This window comes from Perognathus longimembris, chromosome 1, assembly GCF_023159225.1.
Source record: "Perognathus longimembris pacificus isolate PPM17 chromosome 1, ASM2315922v1, whole genome shotgun sequence".
Lineage (NCBI taxonomy): Eukaryota > Metazoa > Chordata > Mammalia > Rodentia > Heteromyidae > Perognathus > Perognathus longimembris.
Window position 1 is genome coordinate 159,233,502 of NC_063161.1, and position 17,247 is coordinate 159,250,748.

The 17,247-nt window shown below is 50.3% G+C and overlaps 1 protein-coding gene across 2 annotated transcripts in view; it reads right to left on the reverse strand.

The window, feature by feature from the left end:
- Ddx31 (DEAD-box helicase 31) overlaps positions 1–17,247 on the reverse strand; it is a 66,238-nt gene that overhangs the window by 15,050 nt on the left and 33,941 nt on the right. For both annotated transcript variants that reach the window (XM_048345521.1, XM_048345512.1), the window contains 3 exons: positions 15,721–15,860; positions 10,589–10,670; positions 2,982–3,093 (listed from right to left, as the gene is read on the reverse strand). In XM_048345521.1, the coding sequence (XP_048201478.1) occupies positions 2,982–3,093; positions 10,589–10,670; positions 15,721–15,860 (334 nt within the window). The remainder of the gene's footprint in view (positions 1–2,981; positions 3,094–10,588; positions 10,671–15,720; positions 15,861–17,247) is intronic.

Consider the following 17,247-nt stretch of genomic DNA (forward strand, 5'->3'; position numbering starts at 1 on the left):
ACTAAAGTCAAATAAAATGAAAAATTGCTCAGAAATGAAGATGGGCAGCCAAGACTTGTCAGAGTGGTTTTGCTCTCGTCCTTTATCAGTCTGGTGTGGAAACCAGTGAGCAAGTAAGAGAAATGATGTACCTACTGTCTTCAAGGTGTCTTATGTGCTGGGGAATAGCCCTGCTTCTGTGTGTGTGTGTGTGTGTGCGCGCGCGCGCACATGCTGGTGCAGAGATTTGAACTCAGGGCCTGGGCCCTGTTCCTTAGCTTTCCTGTTCAAGATTGGTGCTCTGCCACTTGAGCCACAGCTAAGTCATTAAATAGAGCTAAGAATCTCAGGGATTTTTCTGCCCAGGCTGGCTTAGAATACTGAAATTCTAAGATCTCAGACTCTGAGTAGGTAGGATTACAGCTATGAGCCACTGGCACCAGCTTCTTTAAATGCAAGACAAATAACTGCTTGCTTCTTGAACAAGTTTGGTCGTGACCAGTATGAGGAAATATACAAAACCATGTTGTGTAACAACTTCTGTAACTTCTACTGGGATGGCCCTAGTATCTGCAAATAGCTGTAACTGTGCCAAAATATCCCAAACCTCACAGAAACCAAGGCCAAAGCTGATGGCGGGGGTGAAGGTATTATTTACTTATTGGATAGTGGAGTTTGAGCTCAAGGTCCTGCAAATGCTAGGCAGGTCTTCTAATATTTGAGCCACACCTCTAGCCCTTGAGGTTATTTCTTTTCCTTGTAACTTTGTTACTATAGGAATCAAGGCTGGCTAAGTCTGCTTAGCTTTCTTCAAAGGTCAAGACTCTAAGGTGACACTGGGACAGACCCTCTGTTCATGTTGAGGCATCTCAGTGTTTCTCTAGAGGCAGGTCTGTAGGAAAACCCTTGGGGATTGGTAAATTCACTTTTGGGAAAGGCTAAAACAACAAAATACTAGAGGAGAAGGGTATTACCAACTATCAGTAGCTATTACTGGTACTTTTTTTTTGCCAGTCCTGGGACTCAGGGCCTGAGCACTGTCCCTGGCTTCTTCTTGCTCAAGGCTGGCACTCTACCTCTTTGAGCCACAGCGCCACTTCCGGCTTTTTCTGTGTATGTGGTGCTGAAGAATCGAACTCAGGGCTTCATGCATGCTAGGCAAGCACTCTACCCATCAGCCACATTCTCAGCCCTGTTACTGGGACTTTATCTTTTACCGTGTGCAGTTCTGATCTGAGTTTGACGATAACCCAAAGCTGCCCCATTATGTATTAAACGCATATGATTAGAACCTTGAAAATACTTGCTACTCTTTATGTTTTTGGTGTTGCTGGGGCCTTGTGAATTCAAGTCAAGAATATACCCAACCCGTGCATTCTGCCGTACATTCATCTCTACTTGCTGATAGCTGCGCTCCCCCAACATCTAGTCTCCCCGCTTCCGTCCTTGCCCCGAAGGTCTACACAGTAGCCAGGTAGTCTCTCCAGTGTGGGGTCCTGTCACCCCATCTTCCTGCCCAAAGCCCCCCAATGCTCTCACTGTACCCAGGCTAAAACCCGGAGGCCCCACAGCAGCCTCCCAGCCCTACCTGACTCTTCCTCAGCCCCCACCGCTACCTGTCTCCTCCCGTCCCGTGTCTGCAAGGACCTCCCTTCAGAAGGCACAGGGCCCAGGCCACATCACGTTTCTATTCACTCTGGCCTCTTATTAAACATGTACTCCGCTCTATCACTCCTTCTTGTCTTTCACTTGCTCTCTGTTTTCCATAACTCACACTTTTTTTTTTTTGGTTATGGGGCTTGAACTCTGGGCCTGGGCGCTACCCCGAGCACTTCAGCTCAAGGCTGGTGTTCTACTGCTTGAGCCACAGCGCCACTTCTGATTTTCTAGTGGTTCATTGGAGATAAGAGTCTTGGGATTTTCCTGCCCAGGCTGGCTTTCAACCGTGATCCTCAGATCTCAGCCTCCTGAGTAGCTAGGGTGACGGGCCTGAGCCACCGGTGCCTGGCTTCTTACCCCTTAACAAACTGGCTTTCTGCTCACTGCTGCTCCTGCTCCTCACTAATATCAGCTGCACAGAGGCGAGGGTGTTTCCTGTTCTGACCCTCATGCATGTGCAGCACCTAGAACAGGCCCAATTCAACAAATACCACTGGAGGTGTGGTATACACGTAATCCCAGCAGTACAAGGCTGAGGCTGGAGGATCAAGAGTTTGAGTCTAGCCTGAGTTGTATAAGACCTTGTCTCAACAAATAAACAATCTCCCCCCGTTCCCCCCCCAAAAGAGGGAAGGATGCTACAGAGTTCCTATATTGGTAAGCTGGCCTGGGATTTTGTTCAAAACAGCAAGCAACTAACAGAAAGAACGATGATTTCTCTAACTATGTGCACAAGTTAGTCACCAGCCAGGGCATTCCATTAGAATAAAGCACATGGTCTTTGCACCTAACCCTGCCCTGTTCACTGTCCAAGATGAACTGCTAATCCACACCCAATGTTAGATCCCAGGATCCAATTTATCCTACATCTTGTTATCTGAATAGCAAATGGTCTTCCTCAACAGTCTGCTCAGTTTCCTTTGTACATTTAAGTAAGAAATGCTCAGGTCTAATACTTCTAGCCCTCTCCTTCATCTCTAATTTCTAGCCCCACAATTATTTCTACTGACGTCACCTCTCTTGTATCTGGTATTCGAAGACAGAAAATCAGATCCCCAAGATCTAAGTTGTCGGGTCAAAGTTCTAGTCCTTCCACAAGCCAGATAAAGCCTCATTTGTGCAAGAGACAGAGACAGGTGAAACGAACATTTAGTATCACTTTAGATTCCATTCTGGAGAAGGAAGGCTTCTGCTGGTGGGCAGAGGGCCCGGGCTGACCCTTCAGCCATGCTGAGCGGTGAGTGGGGGGGGCGGGGGGGGGCGACGCCGGCGCCATGCCGAGGGGTCCTTGCCAGCGCCATGCCCAGCGACCCCTGCCCACATGACCTAAGAAACCAACTAACCTTTTTTTGCCCAGGAGACTGTCCTCTTACTGGAGTGCACGTAATCTTCAAACACTGTCTGCAAGACTGTGGCTCGCTCTCGGATTTCCTGGGGGCCAGCGGCCTGGGATTGCTGGGAGGGTGACGGAAGGATTAAAGGAGAGACAGAGCTGAAGTCAGGAATAATGAAGCAGTTTATAATAGATTTAATAACAGTAAAATCACACAGTTACCACCCAGGGGCCAACGAGGGTAATCCTTTCAATATTACTAGGGAAAAAAGGGAGCTATAAAGATGTTAAAGTCAGGCAAAGCCGAGGATGGCTCTGTAGAGGAGATTGCGTCTGTTTATTTATTTACCTACTTTTCTTCATGACCTCTCATCACTCACGTTGAAAATGGAAGACCGCTAGAGACACAGCCATTTTCTAAGTCTAATTTAGGCACTTCAAACACCACTGAACACAACTTGGTGTTTTCAAATTTGTGTCTCCTGGAATGCCGCACCCCCCCCCCCCACCCATCATCAATAGAAAATGACAATTCTTCAAAAGCATTCCAGTGACCTCCCTAAAATTCAGCCTTGGAGAGTAATCCTTGTCCTGGGATCTCAGAGTATCTCCTTCCTCACCGAGGCGTCGGTCAGGGCTTCTGATTCATTCCTTAGCCCACAAGCACCGCACTGTCTTCCCGGGAACCATTACGGGGTGGCCTTCCCGCAAGCCTCGCGCTAAGCCACCCTGGATCCTCGCAGCAAGAGAGAACTCCCCAGTGGAAAATGCTTATAAAACATGACTATTTTCTTCTTTTTTTGGTCGGTACCGGGACTTGAACTCTGGGGGCCTAGGTGCTGTTCCCAAGCTTCTTTTGCTCAAGGCTAGCGCTCTACCCCTTGGGCCACCAGCAACACTTCCCGCTTTTTCTGAGTAGCTTTTTTTTTTTTTTTTTTTTTTTGCCAGTCCTGGGCCTTGAACTCAGGGCCTGAGCACTGTCCCTGGCTTCTTTTTGCTCAAGGCTAGCACTCTGCCACTTGAGCCACAGCGCCCCTTCTGGCCGTTTTCTGTATATGTGGTGCTGGGAATCGAACCCAGGGCCCCAAGTATACAAGGCAAGCACACTTGCCACTAGGCCATATCCCCAGCCTCTGAGTAGTTTTTTTTGAAGATAAAGTCTCAGAATTTCTTGTCCAGGTTGGCTTCAAACCACAACCCTCATATCTCAGCTTCCTGAGTAGCTGGGATCATAGGCGTGAGCCGCCAGCACGTGGCTGACTTTGTTATTTGCTAACCTGGCACCAGAGCTTACATCTGTAATCCTAGCCACTCAGGAGGCTGAGATCTGACGATCACACTTCAAAGCCAACCCCTAGCAGAAAAGTCTCCACTTGACCAGTGAAAACCAGAAGGAGCTGTGGCTCAAATGGTAGAAAGCCAGCCTTGAGAAAAACAGCAACAACAACAAAAAACCAAAACAAAAAACCAGAGCATGAGAACTTGAGTTCAAACTTCAGTACCTCCCCTCCCCCCATGCACAGATTTATTTCATCCTTCAAGAAACCAAGAGAGCTGGGTGCCTGGGCCTCACACCTGTAATCCTAGCTATTCAGGAGGCTAAGATCCGAGGATTCAAGTTCACTCTTATCTCTAACCGTCAAGTGAAGTTTTGGCTCAAATGGTATGGTACTAGTCTTGAGCAAAGAAAGCTAAAGGACAGACAGTCCCGAGTGCAACCTGACACGTGTGCGTGTACACACATACACACAGTCCAGAGAAGAGATTCCTTTAAAAAATACTTCTAAGAAGCCACTGCATCTACTTCCTAAATCTTTATTAAAGTTTGGTGGCACTAGGGTTTGAACTCGGGAGCGGGTGCTTGCTCCGTCGGTGCTCTTGTGCTTGGATTAGCTCGTGCTGAGCTGCTTTCTGCTGGATGGGAATTTAAGATCCACCAGGGCTAAAGTGGTCACGTGGGCTCCAGCCAGGCCTTCCGCTTTCAGAGGCCGGGGGTTTGAGGCCAGCGCCAGCTCTACCTGAATGCCCCAAGCCCCTCATCCGCTTTTAAGGTGGAAAGAGGAAGAACAAAGAGGAGAAGAGAAGAGGCCCGCCCTACGCCTGGCATCCGCTCACCTCTGGGCAATGTTTTGAGTGCAGCCTGTTTGGCTGATGATGACAGCCTCACTCACTTCACAGTGCACGGTCCCCTAAGGGCTCCGGCTGCTGGAATGTTGGGGGAAAGTCGCTAAGAAGCTGTGTTACCAAAGTGGACATTTGCTTTTGTCATCGCCAAGGATGCCTCCCCTTCACTGAGGTGAGATGCAAACTTTCGGCTGCCCTCCTCCTTTCCTTAAGCCACCCCGGCTGCACAACTGTCACCTTGCTTGCAATTTTTTTTTTTTTAATATGAATGTGAAATTAGCGAGGATGCCCTTTCCCCTGGCGGACAGAATCCTCTGTTATTAAAAAGTAAAGCACTTTAATAATGAAAACTTTTCCCTCTTTTTCCTGTGTTTTAACTGTTTAAAATTAATGAGAAGGGCAGAATGGTTGTCAAAGCGATATTGAAAGCCGGGCAGCCAGGACCGAATAAGCACAAAAATCCCTCTAGAGTGTTAAATAAACAGAGCTGCAGCCCTCGACGAATCCCTCTGTTGGTTATTGTATACATTCTGTAACAGCTCTCAGAATAGATCTGAGAGCCGAGGAGGCAGAGAGGGTTCAGAATTCCAATAAAGGCCTCAAATTAAAGACAGCCTGGTGCGAATTCCAGGAGAAAATTAAAGAGACCTCAAGCTTAAGTGACAGGTGACTTGCTTCTGTGTCACAACTGTCAGGGGATTTAGTGATAATATGGCAATATATTACAAAGGGCTTTTCTTATTCCCCCCTTTAGGTTTCAAAATGAGGCATCTTTTCTTCCCACCCCCCCAAAAAATTACATATATATAATATGAGTGTATATACAAGTGAAATATGTAGAAAAATGAGAAACCTAGGCTTGGATTTGAAATGATGGGGTCAGTTTTAGTAAAATATAAGGGGAAGTTAATGACAGGAAACATATTCTTTGGGAAAAGCAAGTCTTCCCTCCCCACCAGCGCTTCCAGAAATACTTTAAGGCGCACCCCCCCCCCCCCCCGCCCCGGGAGAAGCGAGGGGCGCTCAGCTGTCTTCTGGGAGGACAGACTAAATTTAACTGAAGACGGAGGGGCAGAGTTCGGCAGCACCGCCGCAGCCCCAGACAGGTAAAAGCTGCCGTAATGAGGGCGGGTCAGAGCCCCCAGGCACCGAGCGCCACACGACCGGTTCCCCCCCCCCCCCAACCAAAGACACAGGCTTGCTCCCCGGTTAATGAGGCTCACCTCCAACCAGCCTACCATGGGCCACGGGCCACGAGTAGTTTAGAAAAACACATTTCTGACCATCCATCCACACCCAGTGAGCCTCGTTCCTAACACCCTACTGGTCTAGGAAAGGACAGCCTATTAAGGAGGACGAGGCAGGGGCTCTGGCCTGACTGTTAACACCTCACAGCGCCAGCGACAACCCCTCTGTGAGGATACGGTTACAGCCCCTCCTCCCGACCAAACACCCCAAGGACTTGTAGGGAAAAACATGGTAGGCGTGTGCACACTGCTGGTGGAGTCTTCCTACCTTTCTAAGGTAGCTAGGCAGGATGATTTCAGTTGTAAAGTTCTAGGTGGTGGCATCGGAGAAGGAAAGGGGTATGTGTGCACATGTGTGTAAGTGCCCTGATATAGCCGACTCCAAGATTATTAGCTAAATGGAAGAGTTTTGTTTTAATCACTTTCCTGCCACGCTGAGCTTTTACCCCATGGTCCCCAGAACCTTCTGAGTGCCTTCCAGTCAAGTTGAAAGATCAAATTTATTCTCTTTGTAGGCGGGTGAATACTCACATACCCAGACGCAGCTGTATATATATTTTATATACCTAAATATGAAATATACATTTTACAGATGCTTCACTCTCTTTCTGTTCACAGAAGCCCCAAAATGCATGTGCCAAAGGGACATTTCCAAGGACTTCAGTCAAGCAGGGTGAAGATAAGGGGCTTTCTAATGAGGTGGTGGCATGATATGGAAAGGCCCAGCTCCCGAGCCTACGTCTACACTCCTGACATCAGAGCGCTCGCTGGAGAAACGCCCGAAATGTGGAGGCCAGGACGGACGGCATTCATTTGTCTTCTCTTCTCCTTACCACACTCCTTCCTCCTTTCCTTGCTTGCTTCCCTTTCTTTCCTTTTTTAAATCTCAGTGCAGTTCTAGGGCTTGAGTGTGGGGCCTAGGGGCTGCCCCTTAGCTGTTTTGCTCAGGGCTGGTGCTCAACCACTTGAGCTAAAGCTCCACTTGTGGCTCTCTGCTGGCTAATTGGAGAAAGCCTCAGAGACTTTCTTGCCCGGGCTGGCTTTGAACAGTGGTCCTCTCATCTCAGCCTCTTGGGTAGTTAGGATTACAGGTATGAGCCACTGGTGCCTGAGAGACAGCATTTCTCATGCCAAAAACCACGGCAAGTTGTATCTACCATCTACCTGATTGCATTTTTATAGTAAGTAATATAGACAACTTCATTAGCCTTCCTTCTTTCTTGCCGTTCTTTTTGGGTGATGATCTATCACCTGAGCTATACCTTCAGCCCCTTCTTACAATGGTTATTTTCTTGCATTTCTTCTGTGGGTTTAAACTCAAGGCCTTCTGCTCTGGCCCAAAGTTTTACTCACGGTGCTCTACCAGGAATAGTCCAGCGTTTGGCTGGTAATTGGAGAGAAGTCTTAAGAGATTTTCCTGGTGGGACTAGCTTCAAACCTTGATCCTCACATCTCAGCCCCCTGACGGCTGGGATTACAGGCGTGAGCCACAGTGCTCAGCTTGCATTGGCTATTTTCAAGGTACGGTCTTTATGCTCGGGCTGGCCAGCATTTTGGGCTATACTTGTATTCTCCTCTGTGGCTAGGCTAACAAGCATGCACTACTATACCTAGCCACTGGTTAAGATGGAGTCTTGAAATTTTTTCCTCTGGTTACCTTTGAACTACGATCCTCAATCTCTTGAGCCACAATGGCTAGTTTTTCTTTCTCATTTGAGCTTAATCAAAGTTAAACTGGGTCCTATAAGCCAAGTCAAAGTTGATAGGGCATCTATACCCGTGTGCAACGACACAAGTTTTGCACATGACCACTTACATCATTATCAGTGAAAACTCGCCTTTGCTCAGTATTTTCTTTCTACAAAGGACAATCACCAAATCTTAAACTAAAGCTACAAAAACCTTCAGCCCACCCTCCCCCCCCCCCCGCCCCTGGGCAGCAGCCCGGGGGTAAAGGATGCCATCTCTGGTCTGATGTGGCCTGGCACCATCCCAAGTACCCTCTGCTCCATCCCAGGGCCACCTCGCACAGCCCCCGCGCGGGTGCCCGCCGCCAGCCACTGCAGATGGGAAGACGGAGGCCGGGGGAACACCTGCTCCAGGCCACGGAGACGTCAGCTGCGAAGCACGGGACACAGCTTCTCCCCCAGGACCCTGTGACAGCTCCTTGGGCTCAGGACACGGCCGAGGCTGGCCTCCAGCCAGGGAACGGCTTAAGGAGAAGAATTGAGGTTGCAAAGCCACAGAAGGGCAGATGTTAAAAAAAAAAAAGACATGGCCTGTTGCTGAAAGAGCAGAGGGAGCTGCAGCTGCTCTGTGCCTTCCTTGGGGATAGGCCTTCGGGGGGGGGGGGGGGCTGCGCAGACCGACACAGCGATCACCTCCCTGGGGAAGGCCTCTCTGTTCAGGGATAAAGACCCAGCCGGTCCTACACGCTGCACAGGAAAGACTGAGCCCGATCCGACCTTCACCACCTTCCTCTGCAACCTGCCTGCCGGCTCTGGCTTCTCGAGCATGCAGGTGCCAGTGTCCCACGCAGGAAGGTATGGGGCATAGAAAGGCCGGGTGTTTCCCAAAGCCTCCCAGCGGATGGGAGGCCGGGACTGCGGCCCAAGGCCCTGCTCCCGGCCACTGTGCAGCACGGACCCCTCTGCCTGTCAAGTCCCTTAGAACGGGGCTGGGGCTACAGTGAAGGACTGGGTGGGTGCATTAGGCCTGAATTTACAATAGTTCCAGAGGAACCCAAGTGTGACAAGACTTGTCTACAACACCTGTGTGGGGCTAGTCTATTCCCTGACAAGTCTACCATGAGGGAGGCCCAGAGGCTACCGAGACTATTGTGCTTTATGGAAAAAAAAAAACCCCACTTATCAGTTGTGTCTTTAGCAAGAACTAAATGTGTTATACTGTGGCTTGAGCTCAGGTCCTCACACTATCACTGGCTTTTCATTCTAGACTGGCACTCTGGGCTGGGGATTTGGCCTAGTGGTAGAGTGCTTGCCTTGTATACATGAAACCCTGGGTTCAATTCCTCAGTACCACATATGTAGGGTTTTTTTGTTTTTGTTTTCTGGTTGGCTGGAAATCAGAGTCTCACTGACCTTCCTGTTCATCCTGGCTCTGAACTGTGGTCCTCAGATCTCAGCCTTCTGAGCAGGAAGAATTACAGGCATGAGCCACTAGCATCTGGACTTCAATTCTGTTTTGTCGGCGGAGGACGGCTGAGGACCTGCGCCAACAAGCACACCTGTGGGAGCTCTTTTACCTCTAAGTCTCAGTTTCTTCACCTATCGACTGAGGCCATGTACACCTTGTGGGGTTGCTGGGGAGACTAAATGGGGCCTCAGCCCAGTCCCGAAGGCACACACTGAATTCTACACTGAGGGCGGCACTCCTTATGGCTATCTCCTCTCCTCTGAGAGGGTAAGTTTCCCCCGGTATGTTCTGGAAGGAGAGCTCACGTCAGGGTTAGTCAAATCCACCCTCTGCCTCAGGGAGAATGTCGATCCAGGTAAAGGCATAAAAGCAACACCTCAGCTTGATCTAGGCGGCTTGATTTTCTACTCTGTCCTCAGGCAGAAGAAAACAAATGTAATTTATTCACGTAATTAAAATTTGATAGACAAAGTTGCATAGAGTGACACTGCACCCGTGTGTGAATGTGACATCCTGAGTGATGGGCGGGGGGCGAGGCCTGGGAAAGGGGGGTGGCGACGGGCGCTCCGAGCTGTCTGCCTCCGCTCAGAAGCTCCATATGGAACTGCACAGATAACAGAAATTTTTCTTCTTAATGATCTCAACTTTACTTTTCCTGTGTGGATAGGATGCACATTAAAAAATGGATGAGCGAAGCACGTGTGAAAGGAGACACGGAGATACTGATGTCTTCCGTGCTGCTGTGGCCCGACAGGTCCACTCCGTGGTCCTGGCTGATGATCTGGAGAGGGGCGCCGGGGGGAGAGTGGAACGCCGTCTCCGGACCCGGCCTTGCCCCGGCCACCTCTCCGTGGAGCCTGCGGCTGGCTGGCGGACCTCCAGAATGGACGGGAGCTCATTAACCGGGTGAGACCAGAAAATTCATCCAGAAGCAAAGAGGAGGAAAAAAACGCACAGCCAAACGTGGCTTCATCTAATGTTCATGACGCTGAAAATAACGTCTGCTTGGCAGAAGAAATCGACACACCAAGTCTCTACCATCCCACATGAAGAAATGAAGCATACCTGGTTAAGCACAACAGATACTCACCTGGTTGTCCCTTTGCCTCACTTTAAAACGATCATCCCTGGTCAGGACGGACAAAATATCTTCCATCAGAATCTCAGAAACACTGTAAAAGGAAAGGAGTCAACAAAATAAATTTTTCCCCCCAGTCCTGAGGCTTGGACTCAAGGCCCAAGCACTGTCCCTGGCTTCCTTTTGCTCAAGGCTAGCACTCTGCCACTTGAGCCATAGCGCCACTTCTGGCTTTTTCTATATATATGGTGCTGAGGAATCGAACCCAGGGCTTCACGCATGCTAGGCAAGCACTCTGCCACTAAGCCGCATTCCCAGCCCCAAAATAAATTTTTTACTCTTGCCCAAAATATGCCAGATCTTCATGCATAAAACCAGCCCAGGGACTGGGAATATGGCCGAGTGGTAGAGTGCTTGGCTCATACACATGAAGTCCTCAGCACCACATATACTTCACAGGGATATCATGTGTGTGTGTGCGCGCGCGTGGGTGCACACATGTGTACTGGGGCTTGAACTTAGGGCTTCACACTCAGACTCTACCACTAGAAGAATACTTCCACTTCCGGCTTTTTCTTGGTTAATTGGCAGTAAGAGTCTGCCTTGGTTGGCTACAAACTGTGATTCTCAGAACGCAGCCAGGATTACAGGCGTGAGCCACCGGTGCACGGCTACTTCCTTAAGAGTTCCTGTAATACTGAACAGAGAGGCTTGCTCATGGATAAACTACCTTCACAGGAGCAAATGACGAAATAAACATTGCATGTCATTTAGTTCGGTGGGACCTGTGAAGGTGACAGGTGACAGCGCTGTCCACAGCACCTTGGCCCTTCCTCTCCGTGGAGGACCACACGTTTTCTAATGAACCCATCCGGGCTTCCCCGTCTCCAGGGGGTCTGGAGCGAGTGCAGTGCACTGCACAAGCAGACCGACCGCAGCGAGAGGAGGAAATGTGCACTGCCGAGACACTTTCTCAGGGAGAAAGGAAAAGGAAGGAAGGAGCTCAGGGGAGAAAAACTGTAAAAAGACAGATGACTGTGTGGCTGGTTTTGTTGAAAATGTAGCAGCAAATTAAAACATGAATAGCGACCTCCTAGGTGGGCCAAGGCAATTTTGCTTCCCCAAAGGTTCCTGTGACAAGGCTATGAGCGGAGACGCGGCGTCTGACAGCCCATATGGAGACGGGCCGTCCCCTCCCGAGCGCTCCGCCCTGTACCTCAGCCCCTCCGTGTGAGCTCCAGCCCGTGCACCAGCCACATCTTTCTGCAGCAGGAAGGCAGAGGATGCTGAGGGCGGGAGGAAGGGCAGTGTGCCCCGACACCCCTGGGAATGGTCCCCCAACCCCAGGGGCTGGCGGCAAGGTACAGCAGCTGAACCTGCTCTTTTCTCTGGAAACCTCAAGGGGAAAATATGGCCCAGAACTATGGTCTTCTCTCTCATTGGCTTCCTACATGCCCCTTGCTTGGGTGGGGAGTGGAACACAAATGAAAGAGAAAGAGAAGACCTTGGAGTGGAATCTTAAGATGGAAAAAGGAAGAATAATGCCATTCACAGCCAGAAATACAAAAACCGAACAAGCCCACGGAAAAGAACTGCACATCTGTGCATATAGGGAGGGCTGCTATCCTGAGCCGGCAGGCACCCAGACAGACCTGGGGGGCCGCATGCCCTAAGCAAATCGGGAGGAACCGAGAATAAACTGGAATGATTTACAGCTTAAAAGGGCCGCCTTTCCTATTTCTAAGAAATCACTGCTTCCAAGGAACAAAGGGAGTCCACTGTGATTATTTATGGTTCCTATCAACAGATCTGAATTACCCCACCTTGCTGGGGAAAAAGATAGAAAAATAAATTCAGGGAACTGTCTTCCACCAGATCTAAGAAATACACGTTTGATGAGGCATTTACATTTTAATAACGCAGCAATGACTTTCATTAGTGATACCCTTAAAGGGGAAGTAGAAAGTTCAGGAGTTGGGAAATACAAAGAAGTCAAAAGGACGCAGAAGCAAAGCAGCGCGGCCCAGGGCACCTGTCTCTTGCCCAGTCTGCTAAATTAAATTGTCAGGGTGGGTTCCACAGCGCCTGCACATGAAGGCAGCCAGCAATTTGTTGTGATGCCCTTGCTGCCGGGAGCCTCGGCCTGCCTTCCCGAATCTTCCTTGCAATTCATCAGCCGCCCAGTATCCTGCTGCCTGGCTCCTGCACTCTCAGGGATGGCAACACACACACACACACACACACACACACACACACACACACACACACACACACACCCCTTCCTTTACTATTTAGGGTGCTCCTTCTTCTGGATTCCATAAATGTTCCTGGCTGCTTCTTCCCACTGCATGCTCTGCAACTACTTCATATGAGAATTTACTTCATTTTACATCAAAGACACGATCTAGACATAGGTAAGCTATGCAGGGTCTTTCCTCAGGCAGCTATGACAAGTGTGAGGCATGCTATCAGGGAATAACCCGGCTTCCACTCTCTGGCTAGCCACAGGCGGTGAGTGTTGAGGGCAAATGGCAGCAAGAAGGGCTTGGTAGGACCTGACTCCTTGCAGAAAGGTTCTTACACAGCCTGGAAAACCTGTCCCTAAATGCCTTCTCGTCCTTGCCCAGCTCTCCTGAGCCGTCCCCAGCGTCCTCACAGTGTGAAGGCCAAGGCACTAGCCGCCGGAGTGGCCACTTCTTTTGTGGACAGACTTCATGCTGAGTTTCACACAAGCACAGCACACTGCTCTCCTGACCAGCTCATTGCAAACGACATACGCTGCTCACCAATAATGGCAGATTGGGTGACCACTGTGTTTCTCCTTTCAATGTTTAGGGTCCTGTCTCCACTCCGCACAGAGACTCATCTGAATGTGACAACAGGGGTAGGACTCTCAGCTCTGGCAAGGAACAACCACCCTGTGACCTCTAAATGTGACCTCCTTCATTTTCTTAGGTCATTACCAAGTATGTGGGCACAGGGCTAACCCAACATGGACAATGGGAAGGAGCAGGAAGGGAAGGAACCTGCAGATCTAAGCTAAAAGGGGAAGAAAAGGAGAGAAAGGTGGAGGTCAACAGGTTGCTAAGTACAGTGCCAAAATGTTCTCCTGTGGCTGGAATCTACCAGGGCACCCCAACACAGAGCTCCCCAAAACCTTTTGCTATTTTGTCAGTTGTGGGGCTTTAGCTCTGGGCCGGGGTGTTCTCCCTCAGCTCAAGGCTAGTGCTCTAGAACTTGAGCCACAGCGCCACTTCTGGCTTTCTGGTGGTTAATTGGAGGTAAGAGGTCCACGGACTTTCCTGCCCAGGCTGGCTTTGAACGGAGCTCCTCAGGTCTCAGCCTCCCGAGTGGCTGGGATTACAGGCACCACTGGTGCCCGGCCCCACTTTCTATGTGTATACAAAATCCCTAGGACAAAGTTCGGCAAGGAAGAGGGAGAGGGGGGCCTGTAGTTGGTTCTGCATACCACCTTGAGACCTGGTTCCCAAGTCTGCCTGGGACATTTCTGCTCTGAAGTATAATACGACTTTCTCAGCTTCGTACTTTAGGGGAAAAATGCCGTGGTTTCATATGATGTTTTGCCTAAAACACAGGGCGCGTAAGGAGGAAGTCAGGTTCACTTGGTATCACCACGGCCGGGCGTACGCAGAGCCCAGCTGCTTCTCGGCACCGGGGAGGCCAGGGCTGCGGCCGAGCACGATGGGCTCCACACCACGGGCAAGCACAGGCTCATCTCGTGCTTCCCAGAACATGATCCATGCGCTCTGCGGGAGCCTAAGTTCTCCTAAGCAAATCCATGTCAAAAACTGTGTATTGGGGGCTGGGAATATGGCCTAGTGGCAAGCGTGCTCGCCTCCTATACATGAAGCCCTGGATTCGATTCCCCAGCACCACATATACAGAAAACGGCCAGAAGTGGCGCTGTGGCTCAAGTGGCAGAGTGCTAGCCTTGAGCAAAAAGAAGCCAGGGAACAGTGCTCAGGCCCTGAGTCCAAGGCCCAGGACAGGCAAAAAACAAAACAAAACAAAACTGTGTGTTGCCAGGTACCAGTGGTCCACACCTATAATCCTAGCTAAGAGAGATGAAACCTAGGGTACTATGGTTCAGAGTCAGCCTAGGCAGACAAGTTGCTAAGACTTTACTTGGATTAAGCGTGGACGAGCAAGGAAGCCGAGTGACAGCACCCTCTGGGTTCAAGCCCAGGTTCAGAAGCAAAATGAAGCAACTCTTGTGCCCACCATTAGGACCATGGAATTTATGGAAAACAAGACAGATTCCCGTCTGTGGCCAGGCGCATCATTTCCACGAAGCTGTCCAGCCCATCCTGGAGGGCCAGCTGGCCAGGCCTGGAGCCCTGGCTGTTCACAGGAGCATGAGGCTGGCTAGCTCTGCCACACCCAAGAGGGCAGCTGGGAGACCCAGGGTAGCTTATGTGTTGATTTGGCTGCATTGGACCCCCCACCCCCATCCCAACTAATCTGGCTTATTATCCTGGGGGAAGGGAATTGTGTGATCAATAAAAAGCCCCCCCCCCCCGCTTTTTTTTTTGGCCAGTCCTGGGGTTTGAACTCAGGGACTGGGCACTATCACTGAGCTTTTTTTGCTCAAGGCTAGCACTCTACCATTTGGGCCACAGCGCCACTTCTGGCCTTTTCTGTTTATGTGGTGCTGAGGAATCGAACCCAGGGCTTCATGCACGCTAGGCAAGCGCTCCACCACTGAGCCACGTTCCCAGTCCAGCATTATTTTCATGTTAAAAACAAAAAACAAATCTGATGCTATAAAACAATGAGCACAGAAATAAAGACTGTGTGTAAAAGGGGTCGTTGAGATGCTAGGCTGCTGACTCGAGGCCGTGCCTTTCCACTGTGGAGAGGAGAAACGAGATGTAGACCCGTGTCATGAAAACCAAGTGCGACAGACGCTCCACAACTTAGCATGGCAATGTGATGCGGACTGTCAGGTGCTGATGTAGTGAGGGTGAGGGTTTGGGTGGTTGCCACTGGCTATTCTGGGACTCGTTTAGGGATCACAAGGGTTAATGGCTCTTCAGCAGCTTACAAGGTCTAGCCGCTGGAAAAAGCGTCAGAAAGTTAATTAGGTGAGATCAGCTGAAACCCCGCTCAGGTTTCTGACTCACTTGATTTTGTGAGAAGCCAGCGAGTTGACATATTCTGCCTCCGAAGGCGCCAGCATGAGCAGGCTGCTCCCAGGGCAGCCAATCCGGGCGCTTCTCCCAATCCGGTGGATGTACTCTGCAGGTGAGGACGGGGCGTTGTACTAAAGAGGGGAACAGAAATGAAGGTATTCACACATCAAGGGACTGCCATTAACTGGAAGTGTAATACCCCTCACCTGCCTCCAGGTAGCCTGAGAATGAGAATCGGTGCTGTGGTTACTCAAAACACAATCACAAGAAGTCACTCAACCCTGAGACTCCCGGCTACGCTGAAGTAACAGGGCCCTGACATGCACTTGTGAATGGTGGCCAATATCACTCAATATCTCACTCCAATATGCCCTTTTTAATTTTACTTCTCCACAGGTCTCCTCATTTTCCTGTTTGCATCTTTCACCGAGGTGGCAGGGCGAGGCGATGATGCAGGCTGGACAACCACGTGACCTTGGCCCACTTCCTCTGCGGAGGGAGCGGCGGGCATGAGGTAACTAACAGAGGACACTGGGCAGCCGCAGCCGAGGATGGAGCAGGCCAACCACAGCGCTGGCGGAGTCTGTTCTGCTGCTGGGCTCATGGCAGGTGGCAATGGCAGGACAGCTGGTAGTGGCAGGGGAGGCAGGCTTCTGCCCCCAGGAGGGTGCTCCTGACTCAGCAGAACACACAAGGCTTGAACTCGGGGCTTGGGTGCTACCCCTGAGCTTTAGTGCTAAAGGCTAGTGTTCTACCACTGAGCCACAGCACCATGTCCGGCTTTTTGGTGTTTAATTGGATATGAGTCTTAGGGACTTTCCTGCCTAGGCTGACTTCAAACCAACACCATCAGATCTGAGCCTCCGGAGTAGCTAGGATTGCAGGCATGAGCCGCCAGCGCTGGCCTCAGGCAGCATATTTTAGGACATCTTTAGCAGTGACGTTGTCATCATGAAAGCTAAGTGACCACATGTTTTTGTTTTTCTTTGCTGCTACACAATCGCAGTCAGAGGACCACGGTGGATGTGCCATGGAGGCTATACAGTCAACCGCTCAACAGTCCCGGCTGGTGCGCTCTACGGCCGCTGCCTGGCATCTGCACATTCTGATCATCCTGCCCTCTTCTCTTCCACTTGCTGTCTGGCCAGCAGGAAAGAAGAAACAAGGCCTCTACTCCCAATGTAATCATCTGTGACAAGCAGACCAGATCTGCTGGGCAGAGACAGGCATGAAATCCCACCCAAGCGTGAAGAAACCATGACTCACGAAAACAGGCCACGTGTCCCCTGGCCCTCACAGACTGGCTTAAAAATGCTATTCTGCAGACTAACAAAAAGAAAAGACAAAATTAAACCCACTTGACTCTAGTGCTAACACCTGTACCCTCTGGCAAGGCGTCTAAGGCTGGAGGCTCATGTAAGATACTGTCAGGAGTTTAATTGCTCCCTGCAGGTCAGTGTACAGACATGGCTCTCAGGATGGCTGAGCCACCTCCTTCTGAACACAATGAGGCCTCCT